We start from the raw sequence: 17,771 nt of genomic DNA, 5'->3' as shown, positions 1-17,771 counted from the left end.
GTGGCTTCAGGCATCTACTGGGGATTGAGACAACCCTCTTTTGAATGTAGTTTAACTTTTTAATTTTCAAATGTGCTAAAATACACATAATATAAAATTTACCATGTTAACTATTTTAAGCATACAGTTCAATAGTGTTACATATTTCCACATTGTTGTAAAATTGATCTGCACCATTTTAATTTTGCAAAATTGAAAATCTATACCCGTTAAACAACAACCAGCCATTCCCTCTGCCCTTCAGCCCCTGGCAACTACCATTCTATTTTCTTTTCAATGATTTTGACTACTCCAGATACCTCTTATAAGTAGAATCACACAGTATCTGTCATTTCGTGACTGGCTTATTTCATTTAGTATTATGTCCTCAAGGTTTATCCGTGTTGTAGCAGGTGTCAGAATTCCATCCTTTTAAAAAGCTGAATTATATTCCATTATATGGATATACCACATATTTTATATCCATTCATCCATCAATGGACACCTGGGTTGTTTCCATTTTCTGGCTATTGTGATTAATGCTTCTATGAGCATGAGTGTATTAATGTCTCCTCAAGACCCTGCTTTCAATTCTTTTGGATATATACCCTGAAGTGGAATTGCTGAACTACATGTTAATTCTATTTTTATTTTATTTTTTTTTAAGAATTGACATACCGTTTTCCATAGTGGCTGCTTTGTGGAAGAATAGAAACCTACTTTGAAATATTACTAGCATGTCATCACTTTATGAGGTACAAATTTCTACAAATCTTCTGCAATCTTAGAATCCCGATTGACCAATATTGTGCAGCTATAAAGTAGATTTTCAGTATTAATAATTTAGTATTTAACAAAGAAAATGATAAAATCACCTGTCTCATGCCAGGACCATCTAGGTCCTCATTTGCCATCATCCATAATCACTTTTAGTCTTCTAGTAAATGCTTTTTCCTCTTGGGAAAAGAGCTCTCAAAACATTTTATCATCAAAAAAAGCTACAACATTATACTTTAAAATACTAAACACATATCCTATGGCTTAATATTTATGATTGCTGGGTACCCTGTGATACTAATAAAACTGAACCAGAAAATGCTTAGAACAGCGCATTCCACAGTTAAGTATTCACTTCAGTCGAGGCACACACAGTATTGAGCACAGTCAGGGTTGCTCAACAGGATGAAGAGTCATGACCTGAGATAGTGACAAAATTTTCTTCTGCAGAGCATGTAGGGAGGTCCCAAGGCAAGGGTTGACTCTCCATGTGCATTCTGTGCACCCTTGAAACCTCTGTGCACAGAATGACCCATAACTTCTAGAACCAGATAAACCACTACTTCTGGTTTATATAAGTTTCAGGTAGGAATTATTTCACAGGCTAAGAGATTGTATATGGAGAAAAATTCCCATCACAGGGCCAGTCTGGAGTTTTTGCATGTTCTGATGATCATCTTCTGGGTAGGAACAGCAAGTTAAACAACAGCAATATAGAGGAGTGGGAAGGAAGAGAGGCTAACCAGCAGGTATGGAGCAAGTGACCTCCCCAAAGGTTGGCAAAGAACCATTTCACAGTAAACATGTATCGCAATGCCAACCATATCCTTGGGGCCAGATCAAGTACTTCATGATTATAACAAATATGTATCAGAATGCCAACGTATCCTTGGGCCAGATCAAGTAAATCATGATTATAACCACTGACAGTAGTCAAATAAAATTAATGTCCAACAGTTTTTGTCATTTTATTCAGAAAATCTAATTGAATGTTTCCAAAATCTTCAAAACAAAATGTAGTAATTTAAAAATTTTATGTGTAATTTGCTTCTCTTTCACGCCCTTTATAACAGCACTATTGTGATCATTTTCCACTTCTGCTTAGCAAAGGTGGAAAGGTCGTTCCCATTCTTTTTTGTTTCCTGTGACAGATAGCATAATCCTTTCCACTTCCTCGATTATTTAATTCAATTCTGAAAAAATACACCAAAAGCAATAACTGCCCTCCAGCTCAGCTCTAAATCTGCTTGGAAAACTCAGCTCTTAACAATTTTCAGATGAAATAAAGTTTGTTTTACTATATAGTATAAAAGAAGCATATTCTCCAAGTTATTTATTTGGTACAAGTTGGGGTTACCCTTGACTCCTCTCTTTTGCTCACACTCAATATCTGATCCATCAACAAATCTTGTTGGCTTCATTTTCAAAATTCTTCCAGTATCTAACCACCTCTCATCACCTCCACTGCTACTATCTTAGTCAAAGTCACCAGTACCTTGGCTGGATGGCTTCAATAACCTCTAACTTATCTGCCTCCTTCTGCCTTTGCTTCTTTTCAGTCTATGTTCAGCAGAAGAGCTTCTTGATCTTTACTGTCTCTCTCACCCATTAGGATATTAGCTTCATAATCAGACGGTTATTACTTTTTCTTTTTTCTGTTTTGGTCACTGCTACATTTTCAGCACCTATAATATTCCCTAGCTTATTAAACAGCATTTTAAAATATATATTGAATAAATGTATGATAAATAAAATATATTTCTGATTGGGCATGGTGGCTTACACCTGTAATCCCAGCATTTTGGGAAGCTGAGATGGGTGAATTATTTGAGGTCAGGAGTTCAGGACCAGCCTGGCCAACATGGTAAAACCTCGTCTCTACTAAAAATACAAAAACTGGCTGGACATGGTTGTGGGCACCTGTAATCCCAGCTACTCAGGAGGCTGAGGCAGGAGAATCACTTGAACTTGGGAGAAGGAGGTTGCAGTGATCTGAGGCCATGCCACTGCACTCCAGCCTGGGCAACAGAGCAAGACTCCATGTCAAAAAAATAAATAAATGAATAAAATAATATATTTCTAAAGAAGGAACTTTGACAAATATTAATATTAGCAAAATGTTTATTAATCTGCATAAACTTTGTGAGATCTAGATCTTTGTTATCCATAAACTAATATGTTCTATAAATGAATTAAAAAATGCTATTCATTTTGAAATGGGGATTTTCCTTTGCGATGTTTTAAGTACTCATTTGGAAGTAACTAATTCATTAGAATGTTTAGGGTTAACAAATTAAAGTGCGTTTGTTTTTTCCCCAGCTTTATTAAGATATAGTTGACAAATAAAAATTGCATTTATTTGTTATACAAGATGATCTTTTGGTATGTGCATACAATGTGAAATGACTAAATCAAGCTAATTAACATATCCATCATCTCACCTACTTATCGTAGCTTGAGAAAAACAACTAAAAAATTATTTGGGGGGGTGAATTATTGCATTTACCTTTTCCTCTTTGCTTCTTTATCTTCCTGTCTGAGCTCATTAATAGTCTTACCAAAGTGCGTACAAGGAAACAGATGGGAGTAAAATTCTATTCGGAACATGTTTCCATGTTATCTTTCAGCACTGCTGGTGGAAAGACAACTAAAGAAGATGAAAGCCACCACTAAAGTGATATTTTATGACTCTAAAGATGTCATTTAAATTCACGATTAGTATGAATTTTTTTTTTTAGAAAAAACATGGAAAATCCAAAATGTTCCTTTTAAAAGACAGCATGCAACAAACTTGGTATTAAAACAAAATGTGCTTTTAATGGAATCTGTTATAGGTTGAATTGTGCCTACTCACCAGAGATATGTTGAAATCTTAACCCCCCAAAATGCTGCAGAATGTGGCCTTATTTGGAAATAGAGTCTTTAGAGAGGTAATCAAGTTAAAACGAGGTCATTAGCATGGGTCCTAATCCAGTATGACTAGTGTCCTCATACAGTGGGGTAATTTGGACACAGACATGCACAGAGGCAGAGATTGAAATGATGCAGCTACCCAGAGACTTAGAAGGAGCCTGGCCTTTGAGCCTCCAGAATTCTGAGATAACAAATTTCTCCTTTTAAGCCACCCAGTATGTGGTACTTTGTTATGGCAATCCCAGCCATTAATGGGGAACCTAAATAATGTTTTATAAAATTTTTTTTTCCTGCAGTTTTTCTAAAAAGTGAGATGTTCGTATCATGCCTGAGTTCATCCCAAAGATAGTACTGAAAATGTTCAGTGCCTTTTGTTGATGGCTCCATAAATTTAAGGCTGGCAGAAGGATAAAGGACTGCTCATTGCATATTGAAAAGAAGCTCCATTTGTAGAAACACTAAAACATGGCTATTTGAGATCTGTTCTTCCTCAAAGGGCTTAGTGACAAGCAATCTATTTATCTCACAGTCAAATACCAAAAAGATTGAATCAAGGGTGTTTAAATAAAAATATAACATTCCATTCTATCTGATAAAATGAGAGAAAATATGAAACTGCAAGCATTTGATAATAGAAAAAAATCAACATAAATATTAAGATTGCTTATGTATGTCTAACTTAAAATCTAACTTTTACAAAGGGTTTTTTAAGATTGTTCCATTTGGGTGGCTTAAATACTAAATAACTACAACAGTCTATGAATCTTATATAAAACGTAGGAATTTTTTGAAGATAAATTTTAAAATGTGAAAGAAGCATTTTTAACTGTCAAATTTTAAATATATTCATCATAACATAACTTCTTTGCCTATGCAAGGACTATGCGGTTAGGCTAAGACATCCGTGGTCATTAGGTGAGAATTCCTTCAAATTCAAGTCCATGCCACCTCTGTCTTCGTCTCTCTGCCTTTCTCAAAGTTAGGCACAGCCACACCCACTTTCCTATTCCCAATGCTAGTCTCAGAGAAGGGGCGATATCTCTGCTCTGGAACAAACCTACACCCTCCACCTCTGCTCTTGATTTCTTCTCTCATTCTACCTTCTCGGGAGCCTTGTTCCTTCAGAATTCCATTCCTTGACTTCTTTTTCAGCCTCTCCTTCTCTACAAGCTTTTGATCATTCCCTTCTATACAGATGCAAGCTCAAGATCACCCTTTTTTAAAACAGCTTTTACCAAATCCAATGTTCTGCACCAGCTAATCCTCTATCTCATGAACATGTAATATTTATTAAGTGTACTAACATCCTTACCCCTCATTTACTCATCTGCTCACCAGAGTCTAGTTTCTACTATAACATGGCCACTCCCCGTGGTGGCCAATGACTTCCAAACTGCCAAATCGAATGGCTTCACCTTTACCAACTAATTTCTCCTTCTAAACTGAATTTCCTAGCTTTTCCCCCAAGACTCTTGTATTCCCTATATCTGTGAATAATCTTAATCATTTGCTCAAGTCAGAAATCTAGAAGTCATTCTTGATTCCTTCCCCTCCAAGATTCCAATTAATTACTCAGTTCTATCAAGTCCACTTCTAAACACCTTTTCATTCTATACACTTTTCTCCATTTCTCCACCACTACTTTAGTCCAAGCTGCCCTCACCTCTCATCTGACTTACTGCAAGCTCACTCCGTCTTCAGTCTTTCTTGTTCCTGCTCTAATTCAGGAGATATATATATATTCAGGGTCAGAATGATCATTTTATTCTCCTGCCTAACATTCTTTCATGTCTTCCACTGCCCATAACACAATGTCCAAACTATTTTAATGACTGGCCTTTGACCGATTCTCAGTTTTCTCTGTTACTGCCCCATTCTTGGTGATATGTTTTGGCTGTGTCCCCACCCAAATCTCATCTCGAATTGTAGTTCCCATAATCCTCACATGTCACGGGAGGGACCCGATGAGAGGTAACTGAATCATGAGGGAGATTACCCTCATGCTGTTCTTGCAATAGTGAGTGAGTTCTCATGAGATCTGATGGTTTTATAAGGGGCTTTTCCCCCTTTTGCTTGGCACGTCTCCTTCCTGCTATCACGTGAAGAAGGACACATTTGCTTCCGCTTCTGCCATGACTGTAAGTTTCCTGAGGCCTCCCTGGACATGTGGAATTGTGAGTCAATTCAACCTTTTTCCTTTATAAATCACCCAGTCTCAGGCATGTCCTTATAGCAGCATGAGGACAGACTGTTACACCTGGAATCTACACTTTCAGATATTCTGAACTGCTTTCCTTCCTTTTCCTGTACCATGCTTTTTACCTCTCCACTTTTGAAAGCATTCGTTCTTTTACCTACCCAACCCTAGGACCTTTCTTAGACCCAGCTTAAATGTTTCCTCCTCTGAAAGTCTCTTGATGCCCTTCTTCGGATTACCTGTGTGGCTGGCTGTGCTTGTCATGTGTTCACTTGTCACCTTGCATGTCCCCTGTCATAAACTCACCACACACACTTCTTTGTGATTGTTTTTCTCCTCTGCTAGATGATCAGTACCATGATGGCACAGTCTGTATCTGCCTTTGTTCATCACTGTATCCACAATTCCTAGCACATAACAGGTGTTTAATAAGTATTTACTGAATGAATAACTAAATAAACAAATGCAGCATGGGAGGATAACACAATGATCGGTCCCTGTTAAGGACTGAATGTTTGTGTCCCCCCAAAATTTATATGTTGAAACTTTAACTCTCAGTGCAATGATCTTTGGAGGTGGGGTCTTTGAGAGGTAATTAGGTTTAGATGAGGTCATGAGGTTGGGCTCCCCACAATAGGATTTATCAGTGTCCTTATAAGAAGAAGAAGAAGACACAGAGAGAAGGCAGCCATCCATCTGCAACCCAGGAAGACAGCCCTCACCAAGAACTGAATCTGCTGGCACCTTGATCCTGGACTTCCAGCCTCCAGAAGTGTGAGAAACAAATGTTTGCTGTTTAAGCCATTCGGTCTATGGTATTTCATTAAAGCAGCCGGGGCTCACTGACAGTGCCCATGCTTAGGAGTCATAGGATTGAAATCTGTCTTTGTCCTTTACTTGCTATGTGACTATGAGCTTATTAATTAATTCTAAGCTTCTGGTTCATAATCTATAAAATAATAAAAATAATGCATTTTCTTGTGTGAGGATTAAAAAAATAAGAGATAAAGTTGCTAAGGCACTATCATTGGCACGTGGTAAGAATTTAGGAACACGTCTTATCAATAAGTGCTGAGAAGCTAGATGTGAGTCAGAAACTTAACTTTGAAAACCCATCACTAAAAATTAATATTGGTCTAATTTAATAAAATACCCCACCTTCTTTCATTAGCAGAGCTAACAGAATAGAAAGATACTGGTTTCTTCTTGAAAAGTGAGAAAATTACAGGTTCCATGTCTAACAATGGAGCCCCATTCCTGAAAGAAATTATCAGGTATATGAAATAACAACCACCCACCAATTGTTAATGTTACATCAACAATTTGTGATATGCAATGTCTTACATAATTGGAGAAGTATTAAGACTTCAATTTGATAATAAACATCAAAAAAGACAGATAATTATACCCACAACCCACAAGTTTTAATGATCTAACATTTGTGTAGTAAAATAGAATAAAACACAAACACAGAAAATCGTTAGGTTTTGCTTACTTATAATAAGATTTTGTTTTAAGGAAAGCATATTTTACTTATAATAATTACTAAATGTAAAACAGAAAAAATAATAAAAGCATATTTTAAAAAAATAGATTGCAATCTTATTTGCGTACTATTTCTTCATACTGCTGTCATAATATTTATAAAGAATTGTTACACTAGAATAAAATGTCATCAGTATAATACTTTATTTTATTTAATTATAAGTCAAAAGTTTATTAATTTGCAACTGAGCAAAGCAATCAAGCACAAAATATAAATTCCTATTAAAAGTGCCCCTAAATTTATCTTCATAAGCATCTTCTGAACAACTCCCAATGCTCCCAAGATTGAAGAACTTTAGGAGAGAAGGACCAACTTCCTTTCTTCTCAACTAAACACCCCAGTTCTTAAACCTGCCACTACCTATTATTAAAACTATATTTGGAAATGGTAAACTTAACTCATAAATGGTTTGGTTGTCAGTTTATCTGAAAACATTCCAAAGCACAGAACTTTGTATACCAGGATTACCATGCAAGGAAACATCAAATATGAACGGGGAGACAAGCTCATCACTGCCATAATTCCAGGGTTGAGTTTCAACTCCTAACTGTTAAAAACTTTGAAGGGTGTTTTAATAGTGCAAGGAAATGGGGATTCTTAGAACTTCTTAGAATATATTAAAATCATAATTGTGCATAGCTGTTGACTACCCACTTCTAGAATTTTATCCTAAGAAGAAAATACCATATAAGTGTTCAAACAATGTATGACCAGGACTTTCACTGCAGTATTTTATATCATATGAAACAACTGAAAACCACCTAAATAACCCTCAACAGGCAACTAGCTAACTCATCACAGATAAACATGACCAAGTTTGTTTAGCCATTACAATAATTACATATTTCTATCTATTGTCATGGATTGACATGTTGGGTAAAATAGATGCTCCAAAACAATATCCTATAAATCCACTTTATATGAAACTGTGTGTAGAATACTGTTGACCAATATCTTAATGATGACTGTATCTGGATTATGTGATTTAAGATTACTTTTACTTTCTTTACACTTTCTAAAAGTTTCGTTATTAATATTATTTTCAGTTATGTAACCTCTTTACACTATGAAAAAAATAATAACTCTTTTCATTTTGGAAAAAGAAAACAAACAGCTTTTCCCCAATTGATGACAATTATGTAGTACAAATAGCGGCCAGGTGTGACCAACTGAGACTTTATAAAATAAGCCCCAAAGTCATCAGTCCTATGTATCCACTGCCTTTTTACAGAGCAGATTGTGGGGCAACTACTGGGCCAAATTCCCTTCTCATCAAGTGGCTTTGGGAAAGAGAGCATAGGAGAGATGACCCTGGTTTATCGTGTATCTAGACAGGTCACTCTAGGCTGCTTTCACGGCTGGATTGAGAACTTCTCGAGGCCTGGGAAAGTGTTTTACTAATTTTTTCCTGTCTTCAAAGGCTAGCATAGACACAAAGTAAGCAGTGAATCTGTAGAATGAGACTAAAATAAACTGTCATGCTTTGTTTGCTTCTGCACTATCAAAATGGCTTTGGGGAAGCCCCTGATCAAAACCTGCCTATAGGGTTTTGCTTTACATACTACAGGCACCAGTCTCAGCAAAAGTGAGAGTAAAGAATTGGAAGATAAAATTGTTTTATCATCCAATTCATTTAACCAATTATTGTCTTGAAGGGAGAGTCAACATAACTTCAACTACATAATCACATAGACTACTCCTTTAAAAATTATCAGCAAATCCTCTAACTGAATTCAGACACAATTGCCCCATCATCTGAATTTATTTTTATAAATATGATGTCTCTTGGTTTGCTTATTTTTTCATCAGCAGTACAAGAGATTAATTTTATTATACTTTATCAAGATTAAGATTTATTTTATATTAGTATTTATGTTCAAAGACATTATAATATATAGACATATAGTCACCTAATATCATTGAATGACAGTGGGGATAATACTAGAATGATTTTAGCCTTTTCATATCCTATTACCATGGTTACTTTTTTAAATCAAAGCCCCAGAGATGGGAGATCCTATCATAATCTCTTTAGATAAAACCTTTTGCTTAGCATAGATCACTTATAGCTTCTTTGTGTTCCAAATAGGAACAAACACACACAAACGAAAATCCAGCACAAATTCTCCTTTTGATATGACACACACATTAGTATTAGAAAAAATAATTGAATGAAATAGTTTCTCAAGATTCACAGAACTGACATGAAGTAACTGCTCTTCACTCTAGCTATAAGTTCATTTCTTCCCAAAAGCAATGTTAGCAAATTCCACTCTTAGGTAACAGCTAGACCAATCAGTAAGATGGCCAGTATCATTACTTGCAACAGTGACAACGGGGACACAAGCATTTTGTTACACTGGACATTTGACGATTTACTGGCTCAACCTAAGTAAACTCATAATGCTGGGTAGTTTCCTTTACCTTGGCCAGATGAGAGTTGATCCATTTTGTGAAAGTTCGTTTTTGTACTATCTCTTGCTCATCTAGAAGGAAAAAGAAATCTGGTTAAATAATGTAATATTTCATGAAGTTGTATAATGAGAAAAAGTCCTAGTTACACAAATTTGGAAGGAATTGTGAAATAGTTTTCTCATTCATTTTACCAATTATTGTCTTGAAGGGGAAAGTCAACAAAAGTCAACCTGTATAATCATATAGACTATTCCTTTTAAAATTATCTGTAAATGCTTTAAAATTTGCCATATGTTAGCCGTATGTTTACCTTCATCCACTTATTTAAAATTCATATACTTCAACAAACCTGTTAAAAATAAAAATTCACCAAGACCACTAAGTGCTGAGTTTTATGCTAAGTACAAAGGAATACAGAAGGCTGAATAGGGCAAGGTCTCTGCTATAAAATATCTAGAGGTGCAAATGGACAAGCAAGGGCTATGAATAGCAGAGGGTTACAGAGTAATGCATTAAGATAGAGCCGTATACATGAAGCACTAAAGGAACTTCACCCAGATGGGAGTGTGGTGACTACACCCTGGAGTGACCTCCAAAAATTCCCACCATATGGAGTCCCCATTTTTGTGTTGGCAGAATGTAGGCAGAACCTGTGACTTGTGTCTAGCCAATAGGATATGACAACGGTGATGAGATGCCACACTTGTGATCGTGTTACTTTATGATACTCCAGCTTAGCTGACTGGAGTGAGAGATTCTCCTGCTGGCCTAGAAGAAGCAACCAGCCAGGTTGTGAAGTTCCTTTGGAAAGGCTCAATGGCAAGGAACTTGAGGCTCTCTTCAGGAGTGAAGTGCAATCTCAGTGAACAGCCAGCAAGACACCAGGCCTTTGTCAAACAGTCACAGGGAATGAATTCTGCTAACATGGTGACAGAGCCCAAAAGTGGGTTCTTCAATAGTTGAGCCTCCAGATAAGAATGAACTCCAGCCAATGCCTTAGTTATAGCCTTGCAAGACCCTGAACAGATAATGCAGCTAAGCTTTGCATGGACTCCTGACATGCAAACATTTGGAGATAATAAATGATTGTTGCTTTAAACTTCAAGGTTTGTGGTACTTTGTTAGGTAACAAGAGGAAACTAATATAGAAAGGAAAAGAGGTAGGGTTTGTGAAGGCTTTAATTAGAGGTTTAAAGAGATAAAAATGATGTTGGTAGTTTGACAGGAACAGCATTGAATATGTAGATTGCTTTGGGCAATATGGCTATTTTCACAATATTGATTCTTCTCATCCATAAGCAAGGGTTGCTTTTCCATTTGTTTGTGTCATCTATGATTTCTTTCAGCAGTGTTTTATGGTTCTTCTGGCAGAGATCTTTCATCTCTTTAGTGTATTCCAAGGTATTTTATTGTGTGTGACTATTGTACATGGGGTTGCATCCTTGATTTGGCTCTCAAGTTACAAGTTGTTGGTGTATAGAAATGCCACCAAATGTACATTGATTTTGTGTCCTGGGAGGGGGGTGTGGGTTGAAAAACTATCTATTGGGTAATATGCTCACTAACCAGGTGACAAGATCATTCATACACAAAACTCAGCGACACACAATTTAGTCATGTAACAAAGCTGCACATGTAATCCCTGCACGTAAAATAAAAGTTGAAAAAAAAAAAGAGATAAAAGCCACAGAGAAGTAGTTTAATACCTTCAAAAGAAGAAGTGAATTTTATCCACCCCACCAGCATGTACTGAGTGTCAGCTGTTAGCAAACTAGTAAACACTATGTTGTGGGGGGCATAAACAAGAAATAATTTCAATCCCTCACCTTTGAGGGATGATACTCAAATCTCTGTCTTTGTCTCTGACCTTGTCTGTGCTTCAGCCCAGACCATTTGCTTGTCTACTAGAATGTAAAGCCCAGGAGGACAGCAACTTGGTTCCCAATGCCTACAAGTACGACCAATAAAAATGAATGAGTGAAGAAAATAAATACAAAACCTTTTAATTTGGAGAAATTTTGAATCTATCTATAAAATTGACAGAATCCATTACCTCTAATATATTTTAACATGCTCTTTAATTTTCAAGTGTATATAAAAAACAAATCAGTATAAAAATAAGTAGCATTTCCTGTATACCAGGCACTGACATTTAGATAAATCAATCACTTTATATTTTAATTATCATTTATTTATCATATACTACATATAATATTATATATGTACTAATCCATTAATTCTTGTCACAGATCTATGAGCGGGAACTATTATAATGCCCATTTTACATACAAAACTGTCAAGACACTGAACTACCAAGGTCATCCAGTGGCAGAGCCATGTTGTAGACTTCAGAAATCTAGGAGTCCACTCTGCCATTATACTGTCACTCAAGGGTACCATAAAAATTACCACATTCATCTATCAAATATTAATCTCATGAAAATTATAAATTTATAGTTCAAATTTTTTATCCTGAGAAACTTTAGGTTGTATAAATAAAGTTAGGTAGCAGCAAAATGATCTTAACTAATCAAGGTAGGTTTGATGGAATTTGGAACTTTATAATGCATAAAATCCAATTCAAATTCTAAAATAAACACGATTATATGTAAATTGTTTATACTCAACTTGAGAATACACATTCTTTTATAAACATCACAAAATACCACTGTTTAAAAATGTTAATATAAATTGGCATAATATGTTAATGTATACTGTCATAAAATTAAATATATAATCTGATGATATATTACTTCTTAATATAAATTGTTATATTTTCACTATTATAACCTTTAATGAAATAACAATACTATTGTAACAATTTCCTCTGATGGTAAAACTGTGAGTTTATAGTTAGACTTCAGCTAACTGGCCTTTTTTCAGAATCCTCAAATTATCTTTTTTTGTAGCACAGCATATATTTAAATGTCAAATTCTTTACGTGTTTCCTTTTTTACTATGGTTGCAAAAACAGATTTTACAAGGTCCTACAATTCATTTTATGTATTATCAGACTTAGCTGAATTCTAAGTAAATATTTTTCTGACTTTACTTACTATTTTCCTAAAAGAAAAAAAAATTTTAATTATTCAGCAAACCCTCATTTTTTATGTAAAACTTGAAAACCTTACTTACTCCCAAGATTTGGTAGTTAAATCTGATACCAACAACATAAAATGTTTAATTTGTGGAAGTAACAGAAACACGCAACGAATGTCTATCAACTTGTGTTAAAAGTTTAATGAGCAATAACATTTCTTTTTAGTGCTGTTGACAAGGAACAAAATGAACCTTCATGACGAGGTCTATGAAGTTCTTAAGTACCGTCATGCACTGCATAATGATTTTTCGGCCAATGACAAACCTCATACATGACAGTAATGCCATAAGATTACAAACACAACTGAAAAATTCCAGTTGTCTAGTGACCTCCTGCCACTGTAGGGTAACCCATTGCCTTTTCTATATTTAGACATGTTCAGATACACAAAATACTTACCATGTGCTACAATTGCTTACAATATTCAGTACAGTCATGTGCTATACAAGTTTGTAGCCTAGGAGTAACAGTCTATATCATGTAGCCTAGATGTGTAATAGTCTATACCCTCTAGGTTTGTGCAAGTACACTCTACAGTGTTCCCACAACAATGAATTCACCTAGAAGACAAATTTCTCAGAATATAACTCCATCATTAAGCTACATATGATTTTCTATGTCATTATATTTAAGAAAACAGTTTAAATATATTTAACAAGTAACAACTTTATTAACAATGTTTCTGTCTTCAGCTTTTCTGCTTGAGAAGAGTTATGAGAATTCAGACCAACAGCAAAGGCATCATAAAATGGATGAGATGACAGCAGCGTCAAGGGAGAGGAGAGGTGGGGCTGGGGAAGCCACACTACGGTGTGGGTGCCGTATAGCTGTAATAGGCTCTGATTTAAGACCAGTTTTTGGTGTGGGTGATTATTACTGGGTAGAATTGGTTCAAATTCTCCTTCTCTCCTATAACCTAAATCGTAATAGGTTTCTAAAGGCCAGATTGTGTAACATTAAAAGCAACAACCACAAACGAGTTCCAAAAACTCTGCGGGTCCTTCATCCTTGAGGCTCGCATTGCTTTCTCTATTTCAAGAGCAGTTGGTCCTACAGACCTCAGTAACTGGAGTCTGCTGAGGCTATATAAACATCTAGCTCTGGGTAATATCATAAGGTAATATCCCTCTGTAGAAATGAGTAAAAAAATAAAGGGTTCTGGCTGAGATATTCAATTTCTGTATTTCTTTGCCCATTTTTAGATATTTTCTCAGTGTTTTGCCATTTTAGGGCAAGATCATGACACACAACAAATGCACAAATGAGGCCCAGTTTAGCAACTGTGATTCCATATGACTATTAAGAAACGATCACAGCTGATGATAGTTCATGATTTTCTTCCTGATGAGTTACACTAATAGTCACCTGTGGGTACTATGCAATCGTGGCTTACTCCAGGTGACTTAAACATGCACCTGGAAGCCCAGCAATCATAATAAAAGGTGGCTTGGGTTATTGTGCAGCTGTTGCAATCAATCACAAATAATATATTGTCTAGAAACATATTACATATACTTTTAATTTTACCATACACAACAAATTTACCAAATTTGTGATGTAAAACTGTGTCATAGGGTCTTATGACCACTAACTTTTAAACAGATTTACTAAATTACAAAAATATTAAAATAAATGACAATATCCACTTAACAGATGGTATGTTTAAAAATTCAGACAGTAAATGAAATTAGTATATTTTAATATATTGAATACATTCTTCCATAATAATTTATTTCTGAGAGATATAGCATTTCATGTATCAGTATGTACATAAGAATGCATAAGGTATTTGCATCAGAATCATAAACTATCATAAAGAGCAAAATAGTAAATTTCTAGAAGTATCCATCTGTAATTAATACCACATTTCATATATGTATACTAGGAAGAGTCTGGGTGCTGCGGCTCATGCCTGTAATCCCAGCATTTTGGGAGGCCCAGGCAGGAAGATCACTTGAGATCAAGAGTTTGAGACTAGCCTGGCCAACATGGTGAAACTCTGTCTCTATGAATAATACAAAAATTAGCCAGACATGGTGGTGGGCACCTGTAATCCTAGCTACACCAGAGGCTAAGGTAGGAGAATCACTTGAACCTGGGAGGCAGAGGTTTCAGTGAGCCAAGATCATGCCACTGCACTCCAGCCTGGGAGACAGAGTGAAACTGTCTCAAAAGTTAATTAATTAACTAATACTAAGAAGAAAGAAATGCTGTTTATGTAAATATATATAGGTAAGCATGAAATTGCAATCTCTGGCAAAAATAAATAAATAAATAAATGGTACCATGCATTGATACATTTACAGGAATTTACAGTAGGTTATGATAAACTTTTGGAGTTTTCTTTTGTAGATTATTATGCCTGATAGGTTTCTTTAATGATAATGATAGCTTAAATAAATGTCTTAAGGATTTAAATTATCTAAAAATATAAATGCAAATGTTAATTTAAAACAAATCACACATTTAAAATCATATCATTCCCAGTAGTATCTAATAAAGATTTTCATCATTTTGATGCAGGCAAATATACCTCAATAAAATATTGAAATGAAATTGAAAAAACAGACAAATGCAGATTGAATTTCTTCCCACAACCAAATGATGTGACTACAAAGGGGGAAAATAACAGCAAAGGCATAGAGTGACAAGGTAATGGTTATTAATTACCAGCCACAGTCAAATGACTTGATTCGGGATCACAATTATACGGACTGCATATCTACAGATACTAAAATCAACGCTAACTTTATTATATATGGGTAGGGACTAAAGTATATTGAATAGTCCAACACAATAAAATGAACAATTTACAGGTGCATATAACTACTCAATGTTAAAATTTTAAAATTGAATCTATGAATGAAAAACAATTACAGGACCAGGTGGATTTCCAAATACGACCAGAAATCCTTCCCATCTTGATTAGCACATGCTTTGCAATGTGATTTTATTACCCCTTCTCTTAGGATGTGGTCTCCCTTCCCCAGACCTTGAGTCTGGGCTGGCATTGAGATCTGCATTGATCAATAATATGAAAGCAGTGATTTTAAGTGACATCTGAGGTTGGGCCTTAAGAGGACTTGAGATTCCACTTTGGCTATACTGGAATTCAACTCTGCTCTGAGACCTCTACACAAGGAAGCTGGTCTAAGATCCTTATGAATAAGAAGTCACTTGGAGGATAGATTCTAAACCTCAAGAATAAGTAATAAAAGTACAAACTGGTGTGATGAAGGTATATTCCTATTTTGGGGGATTGGGAGGTTTTACTTATTTTTTTAAAACTCTACTGAGGTAAAGGGTTAAGCTGTAACATACTTCTTTGATGTCCTCACCCTTTTTGGCTCTGTTTTACTATAGCCCCTGATTTGTTGGTTATGCTAATATTTGTAGAAAGAGGTCTTGTATTTGCTGCATCATAATGACATTTGTACTACTTTGGCTGGTTTAAGTACAAATGAATGAAACAAGCATTTCTCCTTTAGTTGACTTTACCCTGATTTCACCTAGTGTTTCAATGAGTAAAAATACAGCTTAAAAAAAAAAAAAGAAGAAGAAGTCACTTGGAGGAGAACTAAGGTAACTCAGATGGCAGCCAGCAACAGCTGCCTGACTCATGAGTGAGCCGCCCTGGACCTGCCAGTCCAACTGATTCCCCAGCTGCACGCAGCCATGTGAATGGGCCCAGGCACAGCTGGCAGAAGGAACACCCAGCCCACTCACATAAACATGAGAAATCCTAAACTGTTGTTGCTCCACGCCACTAAGATTTGGTGGTGGTTTGTTACACAGGAAAGGCTAACTAAAACAGAAATTGCTACCGGGAATGTGCTGTTGCTCTAACAAAAATTTAAGTAAGACATATGGCGTTGGCCTTGGGACCAGATAGGGGAAGGAGAGTGGAAGGACACGAAGAGCCTATTAGTGGAGGCTGATTGAGTAGTGAGTGAACTGCCATTGGAAATTGGAGAAAGAGCCATACATATTTTGTATATTATATATTATGTCACCTGCAGTAACTTGAACTCATGATTCTGGCTAGGGAGATTTCCTTGCAGAACGGTGAAAGTGTCCATTGGCTTCTTTTAGCTAGACATTATAAGGTGCTGGAAGAGAGAGAAATGAGCTGTTTCATTTGCAGGCACAAGGCAGAGGAAACACAGAGGCCTAGGATATGATGAATTGAAAAATAAGATATTTTGTTATTCCTAGTCTTTCCAAAAAAAAAAAGGATTTGCAAAGTAAGAAAAGTTTCAGGGTAAGAGCAAATCAAAGGTATGACTATTGTTAAAAACTCAGGAAGAGTTTGACTTGTTTAACATATAAATGATATCACAGAGTACCTTTCATTCTGTATCTCACTTATTTAATTTAGCATAATGTCCTTCAGGTTCATCCACATCATTGCAAATGGTAGGATTTCCTTATTTTTTATGGAGGAATAATATTCAATTGTATGTGTGTGTCACATTTTCTTTATCTGTCATAGATGTGTTGATTAACTTGATTGTGGTAATCATTTCACTATTTATATGTACATCAAACCATCACACTATACAACTTAAATATATATAAGTTGTATTCATCGATTATACCTCAATAAGGCTGGGGAAAAAGAGAGCATTTGGAAAGATTTAAGGTAGCACCCAGTTTGACCTTCTCATCTAGACAAACCAGCTTCTAAGCATCTTAAGGAGCACTGCCCACAGCAGCCTCATCTGTGTCCAATATTTGTTTCAAAGTTGAGATTTTCAAGTTGAAATATGTGGAGTTTAAATAAATCAAACACTTTCTGAGTTTTCAACAATAGTCATACCTTTGATTTGCTGTTAACCTGAAGC

General features: G+C 35.7%; 1 protein-coding gene across 1 annotated transcript in view; it reads right to left on the bottom strand.

The window, feature by feature from the left end:
- LOC108543340 (nesprin-1) overlaps positions 1-17,771 on the bottom strand; it is a 259,529-nt gene that overhangs the window by 148,891 nt on the left and 92,867 nt on the right. The window contains exon 3 of the mRNA XM_017893773.1: positions 9,837-9,898. Coding sequence (XP_017749262.1) covers positions 9,837-9,898 — 62 coding nt within the window. The remainder of the gene's footprint in view (positions 1-9,836; positions 9,899-17,771) is intronic.

This window comes from Rhinopithecus bieti, unplaced genomic scaffold (assembly GCF_001698545.2).
Source record: "Rhinopithecus bieti isolate Rb0 unplaced genomic scaffold, ASM169854v2 scaffold_24952, whole genome shotgun sequence".
NCBI classification, from domain to species: Eukaryota; Metazoa; Chordata; class Mammalia; order Primates; family Cercopithecidae; genus Rhinopithecus; species Rhinopithecus bieti.
Note: the sequence above shows the minus strand (reverse complement) of the source record. Positions and strands in the feature narration are given on the sequence as shown.